Source organism: Myotis yumanensis, unplaced genomic scaffold, assembly GCF_028538775.1.
Source record: "Myotis yumanensis isolate MYYU_CA2020_CCGP unplaced genomic scaffold, mMyoYum1.0.hap1 SCAF_14, whole genome shotgun sequence".
Classification (NCBI taxonomy): Eukaryota; Metazoa; Chordata; class Mammalia; order Chiroptera; family Vespertilionidae; genus Myotis; species Myotis yumanensis.
Genome location: NW_027223765.1, coordinates 54,343,020 through 54,359,801, shown reverse-complemented (window position 1 = coordinate 54,359,801; position 16,782 = coordinate 54,343,020). Strand labels below are relative to the sequence as shown.

Sequence of the window (16,782 nt, the reverse complement as noted above, 5' to 3'; positions counted from 1 at the left end):
TTTTCTAGAGCGGGAAGTTAATAATTCTCTGAAAAATAGAAGTTTGTGCTTCCTGAAGCAAGCTTGTAACAGGTTTTACAGCCTGTCATTTATTTATTTATTTTTTAAAAAATATTCTTATTGTCCTAGTTGGTTTGGCTCAGTGGATAGAGCGTCAGCCTGCGGACTGAAGGGTCCTGGGTTCGATTCTAGTTAACCCCTAGAGTGCCGGGGAGCTCGATCGTGCTCCTCCTGTCTTTTGCCAAAAGTGCTGGGAGCGCTATCGAGCTCCTGCTGCAGTGTCACTATTAGATGCGAGTAGTTCACTCTTTATGTGGGAAAAAAAATTTAAAAACCTTAACTCAAAATGCCTTGGCAATTTTAGCATAGTTCCTAAGATATTGGTTGGCACTCAAAGGGTTAAGGGCACATGCCTGGGTTGTGGGCTCGATCCCCATTGTATTTCAGAGGAGAGGAGAGGGGGAGAGAGAAAGAAAAATCAATGATGAGAGAGAATCATTGATCAGCTGCCTCCGGCACTCCCCCCAATGGGGATCGAGCCTGAAACCCAGGCATGTCCCCTGACCTGGAATCGAACCGTGACCTCCTGGTTCATAGGTTGACGCTCAGCCACTGAGCCACGCCAGTTGGGCACAGCCTATCATTTAAACCAAGACGCTCAACGCAGGAGCTGCCCCTGGTGGTCTGTGTGCTCCCACAGGGGGAGCGCCGCTCAGCCACAAGCTGGGCTGATGGCTGGTGAACACCACGACCTGCCTCAGTGGCAGCGCTAATGATGTCCGCCTGCGGCTTAGGCCCGCTCCCCACAGTCAGTCCGACATCCCTGGAGGGCTCCTGGACTTCAAAAGGGTGCAGGCCGGGCTGAAGGACCTCCCCTGGCTCCCCCCCCCCCCCCCCACCCCCCCGTGCATGAATGTCGTGCACCGGGCCTCTAGTGTTGAATAAGAGTGGTGAACCATATCCCTGTGTGTTCCTAATCTTAAGGGAAATGCTTTTAGTTTTTGCCCATTGAGTATGATGTTGGCTGTAGGTTTGTCATATGACCTTTATTATGTTGAGGTATGATCCCTCTATTCCCACTTTGCTGAGAGTTTTTATCATAAATGAATACTGGATTTTGTCAAATGCTTTTTCTGTGTCTATTGATATGATCATATGATTTTTATCCTTCATTTTTATTTATGTGGTGTATCACGTTTATTGATTTTCGAATATTGAACCATCCTTGCATCCCCAGAATAAATCCCACTTGGTCATGGTGTATGATCTTTTTAATGTATTGCTTGATCCTATTTGCTAATATTTTGTTGAGGATTTTAGCATCTGTGTTCATCAGGGATATTGGCCTATAATTTTCTTTCTTTATAGTGTCTTTATCTGGTTTTGGGATTAGGAGAATGCTGGCCTCATAAAAAGAGCTTGGATGTCTTCCCTCCTCTTGAATTCTTTGAAATAGTTTAAGGAGGATTGGTGTTAATTCTTCTTTAAATGTTTGGTAAAACTTATCATGAAGCCATCTGATCCAGGGCTTTGTTTGCTGGGAGTGTTTTGATTACTGCTTCAGTTTCATCAGTTGTTATTGCCTATTGAGGTTTTCTGATTCTTCCTGATTGAGTTTTGGAAGATTGTATGTTTCTAGGAATTTGTCCATTTCACCCAGGTTGTCCAGTTTGTTGGCATATAGATCTTCAAAGTATTTTCTTACAATTCATTGTGTTTCTATGATCTTAGTTGTGTTCTTGCCTCTTTCATTTTTGATTTTATTTATTTGGGTCCTCTCTCTTTGTTTCTTGATGAGTCTGGCTAAAGTTCCATCAATCTTGTTTATCTTTTCAACGAGCCAGCTCTTGGTTTCATTGATCATTTCTATTGGTTTTTTTAGTCTTTTTGTCATTTATTTCTGCTCTGACCATTATTATTTCCTTCCTTTTACTTACTCTGGGCTTTTTTTGTTCTCTTTCTGATTATTTTATTATGCTATTATTTAACAGCATATCAGATGTTATGTTTGATATAGTAATAAATACAAAACACCCTGGTGTCCTTTAGAAGAGTGAAATATAGGTACAAACATAATTATCAAACACAGTCTAAGCACTGAAATAGAAAAATGAAGGAAGAGTTTATTAAAACACCTTGAAGTCACTAACTGCCTTACGCTACAACATTAGAGATTGAGGGGAAGGCTAAGTACACGGTTTTATTATTAAAAATACTAATATCGCCCTAGCCAGTTTTGCTCAGTGGATAGAGTGTTGGCCCACGGTCTGAAGGGTCTTGGGTTTGATTCCAATCAAAGGCACGATCCCTGGCCCTGGTCAGGGCTGATGCGGGAGGCAACCAATCGATGTGTCTCTCTCTCTCATCGATGTTTCTGTCTCTGTCTCTCCTCCTCCCTTCCACTCTTTTTTTTTTTTTAATATATTTTTATTGATTTCAGAGTGGAAGGAAGAGGGAGAGAGAGAGAAACACCCATGATGAGAGAGAATCATGGATCGGCTGCCTCCTGCAAGTTCTGCACTGGGGATTGAGCCTGCAACCCCGGCATGTGCCCTTGACCGGATTCGAACCTGGGCCTTTCAGTTCGCAGGCCAACGCTCTATCCACTGAGCCAAAGTGGCTAGGGCCCTTCCACTCTTTCTAAAAATTAATGGAAAAATATTGGGTGAGGATTAACAAAAAAAAATTTTAATGTCTAATGATGAGAATCATTTATCACCTGCCTCCTACATGCCCCCTACTGGGGATCAAGCCTCCAACCTGGGCATGTGGCCTGACCTGGAATCGAATTGTGACCCGTGGTTCATAGGTCACTGCTCACCCACTGAGCCACACTGGTTGGGCTAGCATGAATTTTTTATGGGAGTACTTACATACTGTTTCTGTATCCCCCAGAGGTATTTTTAAACTCACAGCTGAAAAACTAAAAGACTCAAAGCTGAAAGCATGCTACAGTGGATTACCTTGATTTGTCAACTATTAACATTTAGCAACACCTCCATATCTTTCTGTATACACTAACTACACTTTTTGCCAAGCAGTTTTTGTTTGTTTGTGGTGTGTTTTGTTTTTTTTAATACATTTTTGTTGATTTCAGAGAGGAAGGGAGAGGGAGAGAGAGAGAGAAACATCAATTATGAGAGAGAATCATTGATTGGCTGCCTCCTGCACACCCCCCAGTGGGGATGGAGCCAGCAACCTGGGCATGTGCCCTTGAATGGAATCGAACCTGGGACCCTTCAGTCTGCAAGCCCTCTATCCACTGAGCCAAACCTGCTAGGGCTTGCCAAGCATTTGAAAGTAGGTGACATAACATAACATTTCATTCCTAAATTCTTTTTTTCAGCTTTATTGAAGTATAATTGAGAAAAATTGCATATATTTAAGGTATACATCATGATTTTTGATATATGTATATATTGTGAAATGATTACACAAGCTAATTAACATATCACTCACCTATATAATCACCCTTTTTTGTGTGTGGTTAAGGTGTATTCTTCTAGCAAATTTCAAGTGTACAATGTAGTATTTTTAATTTCGGTTTTCATGCTGTACATAAGATCTCCAGAACTTACTCATTCTGCAAAACTGAATCTTTGTATACCCTTTGGCCAACATCTCCCCATTCTCCCGCCCCCTCCTGCTAACCACCATTCTGTTTTCTGCTTCTATGAGTTCAACTTTTTTTTTTTTACTGTCTGATGAGATTTATTTATTTATTTAGTTCAGAGAGGAAGGGAGAGGGAGAGGGAGACAGAAATATCAATGATGAGAGAGAATCACTGATCGGCTGCCTCCTGCACGCCCCACACTGGGGATTGAGCCCGCAACCCGGTCATGTGCCCTTGTCTGGAATTGAACCTGGGGCTCTTCAGTCTGCAGGCTGACGCTCTACCCAGTGAGCCAAACCAGGGCTATGAATTCAACTTTTTAGATTCTAGATATAAGTGATATCATGCAGTATCTGTGCCTGGCTTATTTTATTTCTTCCTCTAGGTTTATCCATGTTGTTGCAAATAGCAGGATTTCCTTATTTTTTAAGGCTAAATAATATTACATTTACACACATACACACACACCACACTTCCTTTTTTTAAAAATCCTTATTTGAGGACATGCTTATTGATTTGAGAAAGAGAGAGAAACATCGATTGTTTGCCTCCTGTAACCATCCCAACTAGGGACTTTAGCTAGTGATCAAACCCACAACCTTTCAGTCGGGACGATGCTCCAACCAGTTGAGCCACACAGGCCAGGACCGTAACACATTTTCTTTATACACCACATGCATTCATCCATTGACAGACAGACACTGGGATGTTTCCATATCTTGGCTATTGTGAATAATATTACAGTGAACATGGGAATGCAGACATCTCTTTGAGATGGTGATTTCATTTTCTTTGGTTATATACTTAGAAGTGGGATTGCTAGATTATAAGGTAGTTCTACTTTTAATTTTTTGAGGAATCTCCATATTGTTTCCCATAATGGCTGCACCAATTTACATTCCCACTAGTAATGTACAAGGGTTTCCTTTTTTTTACATTCTTGCCAATACATATTTTTTGTCTTTCAAAAAATATATATTTTTATTGATTTCAGAGAAGAAGGGAGAGAAACATTGATGAGAGAGAAACATTGATTGGCTGCCTCCTGCATGCTCCCTACTGGGGATCAAGACTGCAACCTGGACATGTGCCCTGACCAGGAATCGAATGGTGACCTCCTGGTTCATAGGTGGATGCTCAACCACTGAGCCACACCGGCTAGGCTATTTTTTTTTCTTTTTGATAGTAACTATTCTAACAGGTCTGAGGTGATATTTCATTGTAGTTTTGATTTGCATTTCCCTGATGATTAATGGTGTTGATCACTTTTTCATATACCTGCTGGCCATTTTTGTCTTTCAGGAAATGTCTATTAATACCTTTTGCCCATTTTTAAATTTTGTTATTGTTGTTGAGTTGTATGAGTTCTTCATATATTTTGGATATTAATCTCTTATCAGATATATGACTTATAACTATTTTTTTCCATTCTGTAGATTGCCTTTTATTTTTCATTACATTTGACATTCAATATTATATTAGTTTTAGGTGGATATCATAGTGGTTAGACATTGATGTAATTTGTGATGTGATTCCCCCAGTAAATCCAGTACCCACCTGACACCATGCATAGTTATTACAATATATAGTTTGCCCATTTAAAGTGTACAATTCAGAGGTTTTTAGTATGTTACATTATTTTTAGTTGTGATAAAGTATAACAAAATTTGCCATTTTAATGATTTTTAGATGTACAGTTCAGTGGCATTAATTACATTCACCATGTTGTGCAACCATCACTATTTCCAAAACTTTTTCATCACCTCAAACAGAAACTCTGTAACCATTAAGCAATACATCCCCATTTTTTCTTCCCTCTAGTCCCTGGTAACCTCTAATCTATTTTTTGTGTCTAATAATTTGCATATTCTAGATATTGAAATATTGATTTCACTTATATGTAGAATCTAATGAACAAAATAAACTAGCAAATAAAATAGAAATGGACCTACAGATACAGAGAATAGACTGACAACTAGCTGTCAGAGGGGAGAGGGTTGTGGGGCTGGGTGGAAAGGATGAAGGGATTAAGAAAAAAACAACAACCTCAGAGACTCAGACAAAAGTATGGTGATTACTAGATGGAAAGGGGGAACACGTGGGGGAGGTAGAAGATGGTAAAGAAGCGATAAATGGTGATGAAAGAAGACATGACTTGGGGTGGTAAACATACAATACAATATACAGATGGTGTGTTATCGAATTGTATACCTGAAACCTATATAATTTTATTAACCAGTGTTATCCCCAATAAGTTCAATTAAAAAAAAATGTTAAAAACCAGAAAATAAGTTTGGGGAGGATATGGAAAAATTGGAACCCTCATAACATTGCTGGCGTAGCCACTATGGAAAGATTTAGAGGTTCCTAAAAAGCTAAAAATACAATTGCCATATGATTCAGCAGTTCTACTCCTGAGTATATACCCAAAGGAATTGTCCCTAGTCAGATACTTGTACACCAGTGTTCACTAAAACATTACTCATAATAGCCAATAGGTGTAAACAACCTTGAATGTTCATCAACAGATGAATGGATAAACCAAATGTGGTATATCCATGCAGTGGAATATTACTGAGCCAAAAGAAGAATGACATTTTGATACATTCTATAACATGGATGGATTTTGAAAACAAGAAGCCAGACACAAAAGGACAAATATTTTAATATGTAGATTGTCTTTTTATTCTGTTGATGGTTATCTTTGCTGTGCAGTAGTTTTAACTTGGATGTAATCACATTTGTTTATTATTGTTTTTGTAGTCTATGCTTTTGGTATCATATCCAAAGAATCATTGCCAAGACCAATGTCAATCTTTTTTCCTGTGTTTCCTTCTAGTAGTTTTACAGTTTTAGGCCTTAACATTTAAGTCTTTAATCTATTTTCAAATTATTTTTATATTTGGTATATGATAAAGTCCAATTTCATCCTTCTGAATATGGAAATTCAGTTTCCCAGTAACATTTATTATCAGGCTATCCTTTCTCCATTGTGTGTTCTTGGCATCCTTGTTAAAGATCAGTTGGCTGTAAATGTGTGGATTTATTTCTAAGCTCTCTATTCTGTTCATTTGGTCTATATGTCTGGTTTTATGTATGTACCATATTGTTTGGATTGCTGTAGCTTTGTAATATGTTGTGATACCTCTGACTTTGTCCTTATCCAGGATTGCTTTTGCTATTTGAGGTCTTTTGTGGTTTCAGATGAATTTTAGGATTTATTTATTTGTGTGTGTGTGTGTGTGTGTGTGTGTGTGTGAAGTATGCCCTTGGAATTTTGATAGGATTGCATTGAATCTGTAGTCCACTCCTGAATTCTTCCGTCTGCATCTCCTAAGGGCAGTTAATTTTCCTTCGCAAGCACATCATAATCACATATAAGAAGAAAAACCAAGATGGTGGCATAGGTAAACACCGGAGATTGCTGCCTTGCACAACTACTTCAAAAATATAACTAAAACACATAACGGACATCATCCAGAACCACAGGAAGTCTGGCTGAGTGGAATTTCTACAACTAAAAGGAAAGAGAAAAGCATACCGAGACTCAGAGGAGGTGCAGTGCTGAAGTAAATACAAAGGTGCGGAGGTGCATGCGGAGAGGGCTGGCAGCTGAGGACACGATTGTCTTTTTCAATCGGGAGGGAGTCTCAGGCTCTGAGCTCCAGTTCCGGGCGAATCTCTGGGGACCCAGACTCATACGGGAGAAATGGGACTGTCTGGCATCGGTCAGAACTCAAGGGCAGCTTTCACTCGGAGCCACTCTCGGCAATTGCCAGGACCTCTGAAGGCAGGACAGAGAGCAGCCATACTGCTCGTTCGCTCGGCCCGCCCTGTTGATCCCCTGGGACCCCGCCCCGCCCAAGCAGTACACGGAGGCTTTTGCATATGAAAGGCCCGGCCCTTTGTGATCTGAAAATAACTTAACAAACTGCAGCTGCCCCAAGGCCCCAGGGCAACTTGCATTGCTTTACAGCTGGCTTCTGCTGGGTAGCCTCAGGCAAAGGCTAGATTAGCACCTCCTTAGATCCAAGAGCCAGTGTACCCAGTGGTCAGAGTGGGATCATCCAATTACAACTCCTCAGATCTATAAGGGACACACTCAGGGGGCAGACTCAGTGAGCCCCACTGAAGCAAGTCTTGCCCCATAAGGGTGTCTTCAGCACAGAAGTTCGCCCACTGTAGACACAGCTGATTCTCACAGCCAATTGGCCTGGAGGTCAAATCCTCCCAGTTTTACCTACAACAATCAAGGCTTAACTACAACAAGACTGTGCACAAAGCCCACAAGGGGGTGCACCAAGAGTGTCTACCTCAGGTAATTGGGACACTTAGCACAGAAAGCCACTCTGTCGACACAGCGAAGCATAAAAAATGCCGAGAAAAAGAAACAGGACAGAAATGACAGAAATGGAGGAAAGCAAACTACTGGATATAGAGTTCAAAACCACACTTTTTAGGTTTTTCAAGAATTTTCTAGAAACCGCCGATAAATGTAGTGAGATCCTCAAGAAATCTAGTGAGACACTTGATGTTGTGATAAAGGACCAAATAGAAATCAAGCATACACTGATTGAATAAAGAATATTATACAGACTCCCAACAGCAGACCAGAGGATCGCAAGAATCAAGTCAAAGATTTGAAATACGAAGAAGCTAAAAACATCCAACTCGAAAAGCAAAATGAAAAAAGAATCCAAAAATATGAAGATAGTGTAAGGAGCCTCTGGGACAGCTTCAAGCGTACCAACATCCGAATTATAGGGGTGCCAGAAGAAGAGAGAGAGCAAGATATTGAAAACCTATTTGAAGAAATAATGACAGAAAACTTCCCCTACTGGTGAAAGAAATAGACTTCCAAGTCCAGGAAACGCAGAGAACCCCAAACAAAAGGAATCCAAAGAGGACCACACCAAGACACATCATAATTAAAATGCCAAGAGCAAAAGACAAAGAGAGTATCCTAAAAGCAGCAAGAGAAAAACAGTCAGTTACCTACAAGGAAGTACCCATACGACTGTCAGCTGATTTCTCAACAGAAACTTTGCAGGCCAGAAGGGAGTGGCAAGAAATATTCAAAGTGATGAATGCCAAGAACCTACAACCAAGATTACTTTATCCAGCAAAGCTATCATTCAGAAGTGAAGGCCAGATAAAGAGCTTCACAGATAAGAAAAAGCTAAAGGAGTTCATCACCACCAAACCAGTATTATATGAAATGCTGAAAGGTATTCTTTAAGAAGAGGAAGAAGAAGAAAAAGGTAAAGATACAAATTATGAACAACAAATACACATCTATCAACAAGTGAATCTAAAAATCAAGTGAATGAATAATCTGATGAACTGTATGAACTGATGATTATAATAGAATCAGGGACATAGAAAGGGAATGGACTGACTATTCTTGCGGGGGAAAGGGCTGTTGGGGGTGCGGGAAGAGATTGGACAATAATCGTGCACCTATGGATGAGGACAGTGGGTGGGGAGTGAGGGCGGAGGGTGGGGTGGGAACTGGGTGGAGGGGAGTTATGGTGGGAAAAAAGAGGAACCAGTGTAATAATCTGAACAATAAAGATTGAATTAAAAAAAAAAAAGAAAATCAGAAGTGTATTCCAGTATATATTTCATCATTTATCCCAATTGCCTCTAAAAATGACCTTTATAGCTGGTCATTTGTCCTGCCTCAAGATCCATTCAAAGTTTGTACATTGCATTTGGCCATGATTTCATCAATCTAGGATAACTCTATCTTCTTCATGACATTGAAGACTTTGTAGAGTCCCGGCCAGTTGTCTTACAGAGTGCCCCAGGTTCAGAAATTTTTCACTTTCTTCATGATTATATTCAAATCAAATTTCTAATAAGAAATATTATAAGTGATATTGTGCACCTGCCACTTTATCACATCAGTAGACACATAATGTCAGGCTGTACCACAATCATTGATACTGTTTAGTTATGGTAGTGACTGCCAGATTTTTCCATTGTAAAAGCACATCTTTGCTTTTGGAACTCATAAGTAATATGTGGGAATGCTTCTTTAAGACTGTATATATCCTGTTCCCCACCATGCTTCCACCTACTAATTCTAGCATTCATTAATGATTCTTATCCAAAACATTGGTGCTTACAGTGTTGTGATTTTTAAAAACATCCTATCTTTTTTTTTTTTTTTTATCACTGGTTAGAGAAACATTCAATTTTGATTCTTAGGGAATCATTGTTATTTGAACTTATACATTTTTGCCATTGCCAGGAGAAAAACTTTCAAAACAGCAGTTGCAGAGTTCTAACATCATTAAGAAATTAAGAGCTAAAGACAAAGAAAATGAAAATATTATTGCAAAGCTGAAGAAAAAAGTTAAAGAGCTAGAAGAAGAGTTGCAACATTTGAAACAGGTGAGTGTTAATTGTTTTCTATATAAATTGTTATTACTTACTACATGAACAGTCCACTGTGGCTTATAAAATATTTGGAATGATTTATTGGGATATATCACATGGGAAGTATTTTTCAACAATTTAATAGACAAATGTTAAGATTATTATTTGTTGTTATAATACTTGAGATTCCTGGAATACACTTATTTACCATAGTGTTATTTATTGAAGAATATTTTTGCCTGTTTTTATAATATAGGTCCTTGATGGTAAAGAAGAAGTTGAGAAACAACATAGAGAAAATATTAAAAAACTAAATTCTGTGGTCGAACGTCAAGAGAAAGATCTTGGCCAACTTCAAGTGGATATGAATGAACTTGAAGAAAAGAACCGAAGTATTCAGGCTGCTCTTGACAGTGCATACAAGTAAGAAAATGAATAAATATGCAACTCATTCACAGTCTGTTAAATGCAGGATGTTGAAGAAATCCTTTTTCTATTATCTGATCACTGACAACATATAAATTTAGCTATAAATGAACTTGAAACTTTCAAAGCCAATTCAACAGAGAGTTCTTAACTGCAGTCACTGTTTATTATGTGGTGAACTCTCCCTCATTCGGTAAATCTGATGGAAATCTACATGGAACCTTCATATCCTTGGCCATGTAATTACTGTAAATTATTTTACTTAATTTATTTTTTTCCTTAATCCTCACCCGAGAGAGAGAAACATTGATGAGAAAGAAACATCATTGATAGGTTGCTTCCTGAACGCCTAATGGGGTTTGAGCCTACAACCCGGGCATGTGCCCTGACTGGGAATCAAACCTATGACCTCTTGGTTCCTGGATCGATGCACAATTGCTGAGCCACACTTGCTAGGATCCATTTTTAGAGAGAGTGGGAAAGAGGAAGGGGAGAGAGAGAAATACCGATGTGAGACACATCGATTGACTGCCTTACATAGGTGCCCTGACTGGGGCCAGGGATCGAGCCTGCAACCAAGGTACATGCTCTTGTCTGAAATCGAACCTGAGACCCTTTGGTCTGTGGCTGACACTCTAATCACTGAGCAAACCGGCCAGGGCTACTGCATATTATTTTAAATAAAACTTATCAATCTCATTTTTTTAAGAGAACTTACTGATCTCCACAAAGCCAATGCTGCAAAGGCTAGTGAGGCACAGGAAGCTGCTCTGAGTCATGAAATGAAAGCTAAGGAAGAACTTTCTGCAGCTCTAGAGAAGGTCCAAGAAGAAGCCCGTCAGCAGCAAGAAGCATTAGCCATTCAGGTACGCGGTGGAGGATGAATTACATCCACTTTTTAAATCCTGGTGCTTCTGTGAATTAAAAAATCCGTTAGTTTGAGTCAAACCTTCTTTAGTGGTACATTGTTATATTTCCTTTATAAAATGCTGTTAGGCTAACTTAATTGTGTATTTTTTTTTAACTGTTATTAAAGTGATGCTTAAATTATACAAGTATTGCTTAATTTTTTGTGAATTTCAGGCTTATTTGAGAATATTATGAAAGCTAAGGACCTCTTACCAGAGAAATGCATGTATTCAGAAAAATACTAAACATTCATGTAATTTAAGGGGAATCTGTGTAACTCCATGAAACTCAGATGAATGAGGAACCCCCAAATTTGTCAGACTTTGTCCTATAAAATCATCAGTTGATGGATATTTGGATTTTTTACACTCTTTGTTAATATGAAAAGTGCTGTTTTAAACCTTCATTTATAATTTTTTGTGTGAACATATATTTTAATTTCTCTTAGATATGTACCCTCGAGTCATATGGTAGCCGTATATTTAACTTTTTTGAGGAACTGCCAAACTTTTCTGCAAACGTGCATCATTTTACATTCCCATCAGCCATGTATGAGCGTTTTAATCTCTCTACATCCTTCCCAGTATTGCTTATTGTCTATTTTTTATCAATGTAACCCTTTTAGTGGGTGTGAAGTAATATCTGATTGTGGTGTCAATGACTAGTGATGTTGAGCATCTTTTAATGTACTTATTGGCCATTATGTATCCTCTTTGGAGAAGTTTTTTCAAATATTTAAATCCTTTGCCCATTTTTAAATTGGGTTGTCTTTTTATTAATTTTTATATATTCTACATACTAGACCCTTGTCAGATACAGGATTTGCAAATATTTTATCCCATTCTATATAGGTTGTCTCACTTCCTTGATAGTGTCCTTTGATGCACAAAAGTTTTTTAATTTTGATGAAGTAAAGAGGCAAGGAAGATAAAAAGAAAAAATATATATAGCTTACTATTTATACTGTTGACAGTTTGCTTTATTTACAAAATAAAGTATCTTTGTGATCATTCCATACTAGAACATAGAACTTTTGTTTTAACCTAAAGCTTTTTTAAAAAATTATTTTTACAGTTATAACGCTTCATTGTATTCAGTCAGTTCTTAATAATGGATATTTGGGTTGTTTAAGTCAGCAATGGTCCATACTCCCCTTGTGTTTCTGCAACTCTGTCACTAGGATAGAGAAATTATTAATGTTTTACATTAAAAATACACTAGAAAAATAAAATAATAAAGTAAAATTGGAGGAATGGGAATTAGAGTGTAGGGCACTATCATTCATAAAATCATCACCTTTAGGAGTACTGTCAATTTTGTGTGTTACCTTCTTGTTCTTATTTCCATGTACATATTTTTATATTTTATATATTATTTTACAGTTTTTTTCATTTAAGATTAAATCATACATTTTTACATGTACCATAATTTTTAATGAGTATGCTTATGTTGTATTGAGACTTGTAAAAATAGATGACTACTGATGGATATTTACAATATTTCATGATTTGTGTGTTATTGTTGATGTAGCTGACAGTATAGGAAACATGTCTGTGTTTATAGAGATCTGCTTCCATAGAGCGAATTCTCAGGACTAGCTCTCATAGCTCATGTAGCTGTCACATGCAGCCTGCACTGCAGACATATATGGATACGTCATCTCTTATCTTATGGGGCAGCGGCTGTGCCTTGTATACACACACACACATTTTTTTTGCCTAACAGCCTAACAGTACTTTCCTTAGTACAAAGTGAACATACATATAGTTTTGGAATTGCTTGATGAATGGGATGTGTGATAATCATATGTTAAAGCTCATTGGATAGTATAGAGTATTATACATGAACAGTAAGTCAACAGAACACAGAATATGTATTTAGCAGGCAATGTTCGAGATGGTGATAGTGTATTGGTTTTCCTCACGCAGGTGGGGGACCTGAGGCTGGCCCTGCAGCGTGCAGAACAAACAGCTGCCAGAAAAGAGGATTATTTGCGCCATGAGATCAGTGAACTCCAGCAGGTGCTGCCACAGTTCTTTTAGAAATAAAAAGTGACTCAGCGGGTAATGTTCGTGGAATTGGGAGGATTACTCCCATATGTATCGTTTGCTATTTTTTTGTGGCTAGTATGAATAAAATCAGAGTTAGAACCTTAAAAATATATAAGAAAAGCCCTAATTCTGTTTTAGAGCAAATCATTTTATGAAAAATTTATTCAGTATTGTTTTCATTTGTAATAGGTGTTTTATTAATTATTATCAGTCTGAGCACTGCCCAGTTTTTATGTTACCCGCTATTCAGTTCCAGTCAGTGAGCATGCAGAGAAAAAGGGAGAGGCAATGCAACTCCGATCAACTTGCCTGTCTTAATAAATACTTAGAAATTTGGATAGGGAGGCCACTACAGGGAGGTTTGGATGATACTTGTGTTTACCTTATGATGGTCAAAGGCTCTCTTTATCTTAGAAAATGCTTTCTAAAAGAGCACTTATTTAGATAATCATGCAACATAACTCTAGCTTAAGGATTGAATAATTATAAAATAATTTAATTCAAAAAGTAATTCTATCTTGGAGAAATAATTTTTTCCAGAAATCCCATAAAATTTGTTTGCTAGTGTTTTTATTGTTGTCAGTGGTAATAACTTAAGAATTTCACGATTCAGAGACTCCAGGAAGCAGAAAATCGAAACCAGGAACTGAGTCAAAGTGTTTCGTCAACGACAAGACCATTGCTTCGACAGATAGAAAATTTGCAGGCAACACTAGGGTCCCAGACATCGTCGTGGGAGAAGTTAGAGAAGAATCTCTCTGACAGGCTGGGTAACTGCTTTAGTTCTTAAGCTCAATGCAGAAGCCCTTCCATCTTATCTATGGAATTAGGGTAATGGTCTGAAATTGAAATTCACTTGCTCTGATAGTTGTATTTTGTGTCTGACTTGTAGATTTTCACCTCTTTTCCTGTTTCACATTTATTTTCTAATATCCTAATTGATTCTCAGATCATTTGTTTTCCCTAACACAACATATCAGATACTGTCTAAATTACTTTCATGTCATTTTTTCATTCATTTTTACAGACTACTGCACTCAGTTTCCTCCTTGTTTGTTGCTAAATCTGACCTTTTTCTAGGTTGTCTGCAATAGTGTGGAAGGTACAGAATAGATATGTTGTAGTCAGTGGAGGAACTCCAAGAGCAGAGCCAGGTCTATGGAGGATCAAGGTTAAATAAATCTAGTATTCAGGTGCTATGCAGTCCTAAGATTTCATATTCTGTTTCTTTACAGGAATGCCCCAATTTGCCCTTCTGTGCTGTTAATAAAAAGAAAATTGTTTTTCCAAGATGTTTATTCAAGCACAGACAGGTGATATATGTATATATTAGATATCCCAGAAGCTAGCAAATTCATGAAAATTCCATGGAATTTGAGGGACATCATGGTGTAGTGATCAGAGCAGATCTGGACTCAAGGCTTTGCTTTGTTTTGTTTTGAGTCATCCATAGACAGTCTGAAGCGAGTCACTTCCCTTTTCCGGGCTACTCACTGGAAGTCCTGAGCAGTGAAGTAAGTTAGTGGCTTTCAGACGGCCCTCGGCAGGCTCCTCAGGGCTGTCCCGGTGCCAGGGAAGCTCCTCAGTGATGTGCTGGGCCTGCCAGCTGCCACAGTGGAAGTAGTGCCTCCGTTGTCTATCTTTTTTTGAGTTCCATGTCGGATTTTGTCTCAAAAAAGACTTATCTGGTTAAAAGGAAAATCACTGAACTAGATGACTCTTCATATATTGTTTAATTTATATGTGTACATTTTATATCTGTCATTTCTCTCTGTCAGTTTGAGAACAGTTTGTTAGGAAATGTGAGGTATCTGAAAATGACCCCTGAAACAAATACCTATCTAGCAGTAAGTGGAGGCTAGAAGCCCCACGTTGGTGGTTTTTACACTGGGGTCTGCATGTTCTCGGGGATATGTGGTAGAATATAGGCAGAGCCACAGGACACACATTGCCTGTGATGCTATTAACAGGACCATAGATGCAGTATAATTGAAACACTTTATTGAGGTAATTGTAGATATACATGCAGTAATAATTCTCACTTTCTTCAGTATATCCAAATGCTAACATTTTGCAAAATTACAATATTACAACCAGGGTATTGACACTGATACAGTTTACTGATTTTATTCAGATTTTCCCAGTTTTGCTGGTACTCGTTTGTGTGTGTGCGCTTCTGTGTGTATACTAAGTTCTACACAATTTTACCACTTGGTGCGGGTTCATGTTTTCATCACTGTAATAAAGATATCAAGCTGACATTTGGGGATTGGCTTTTTTGCTCAGCATAATTCCTTGGAGATGTATCCAAGTTATTGTGTGGGTCAATGATTAGGTTTTTTATTACTAGGTGTTTTTTCATATATATGTACCACGTTTTGTTTACCTGATGACAACTGTGTGGGCTGATTCTAGATTTTGTCTGTACAGATAAGCTGCTATGATGAACATTCACATACAAGTTTTAGTGTGAACATAAGTTTTTTATTTCTCTGGATAAATGCCCAAGTATGCAATTGCTGAGTTGTTTGGATAGTTGTATGTTTAGTTTTTAAAGAAAATGCCAAACTGTTTTCCAGAATGGCTGTATGGGAGTAATTCAGTTTCTCCATATCTTATTTTAAAATTCATCTTTATTGTTGAAAGTATTACAGATGTGCGCCCCCCTTTTTTCCCCATTGACCCCCTTTAACCTGCACTTGCCCCTCCCAGGCCTTCACCACACTATGATCTGTGTCCATGGGCAGTTTTTCCATATCTTTGCCAGGATTTTGTGTCTCCCTGTTTTTTTATTTTTCATATGTTTTTATTTATTTTAGAGAGAGTGGAGGGGGGAGAAAGAGAGAGAGGGAGAAAGAGAGAGAAACATTGATGTGAGAGAGAAACATTGACCAGCCGCCTCCTACATGGTTCCTACTGGGGATTGAGCCCGCAACCTGGGGGATTGAGCCCGCAACCTGGGTATGTGCCCTGACCAGGTATGGAACCACTGACCTTTTAGTGCTGGGACAATGCTCAATCAACTGAGCCTCACCGGCCAGGGCCCTGTTTTTTATATAGCCGTCCAGACAGGTGTGCAGTGATATCTATTATGATTTTAATGTGCATTTCCCTGATGACTAATCATGTTAAACATTATTTCATGTGCTGCTTTTATTTTTAATTTATTTTTATTGCTGAGATGTTTATTTTCTATTTGTGCATTCTCTTCAGTGAAATGTCTGTTCAAGTCTTTTGCCCATGTTCTAATCGGATTGTTTGTATTTTCACTGCTGAGATTTCAAACTTCTTTATATATTGTAGATACTAGTCTTCGATAGATAGTGTGGTTTGCATTTGTTTTCTGCAAGTCTGTAGCTTGTCTTTTCATCCTGTTCACATAGAGCAAAAGTTTAAAA

At 38.3% G+C, this 16,782-nt stretch overlaps 1 protein-coding gene across 1 annotated transcript in view; it reads left to right on the top strand.

Annotated features, from left to right (window-relative positions):
* Positions 1-16,782, top strand: part of TMF1 (TATA element modulatory factor 1) — a 44,729-nt gene that overhangs the window by 10,161 nt on the left and 17,786 nt on the right. The window contains exons 6-10 of the mRNA XM_070390979.1: positions 9,871-10,013; positions 10,255-10,421; positions 11,134-11,290; positions 13,262-13,354; positions 13,998-14,154. Of these exons, the coding sequence (XP_070247080.1) occupies positions 9,871-10,013; positions 10,255-10,421; positions 11,134-11,290; positions 13,262-13,354; positions 13,998-14,154 (717 nt within the window). The remainder of the gene's footprint in view (positions 1-9,870; positions 10,014-10,254; positions 10,422-11,133; positions 11,291-13,261; positions 13,355-13,997; positions 14,155-16,782) is intronic.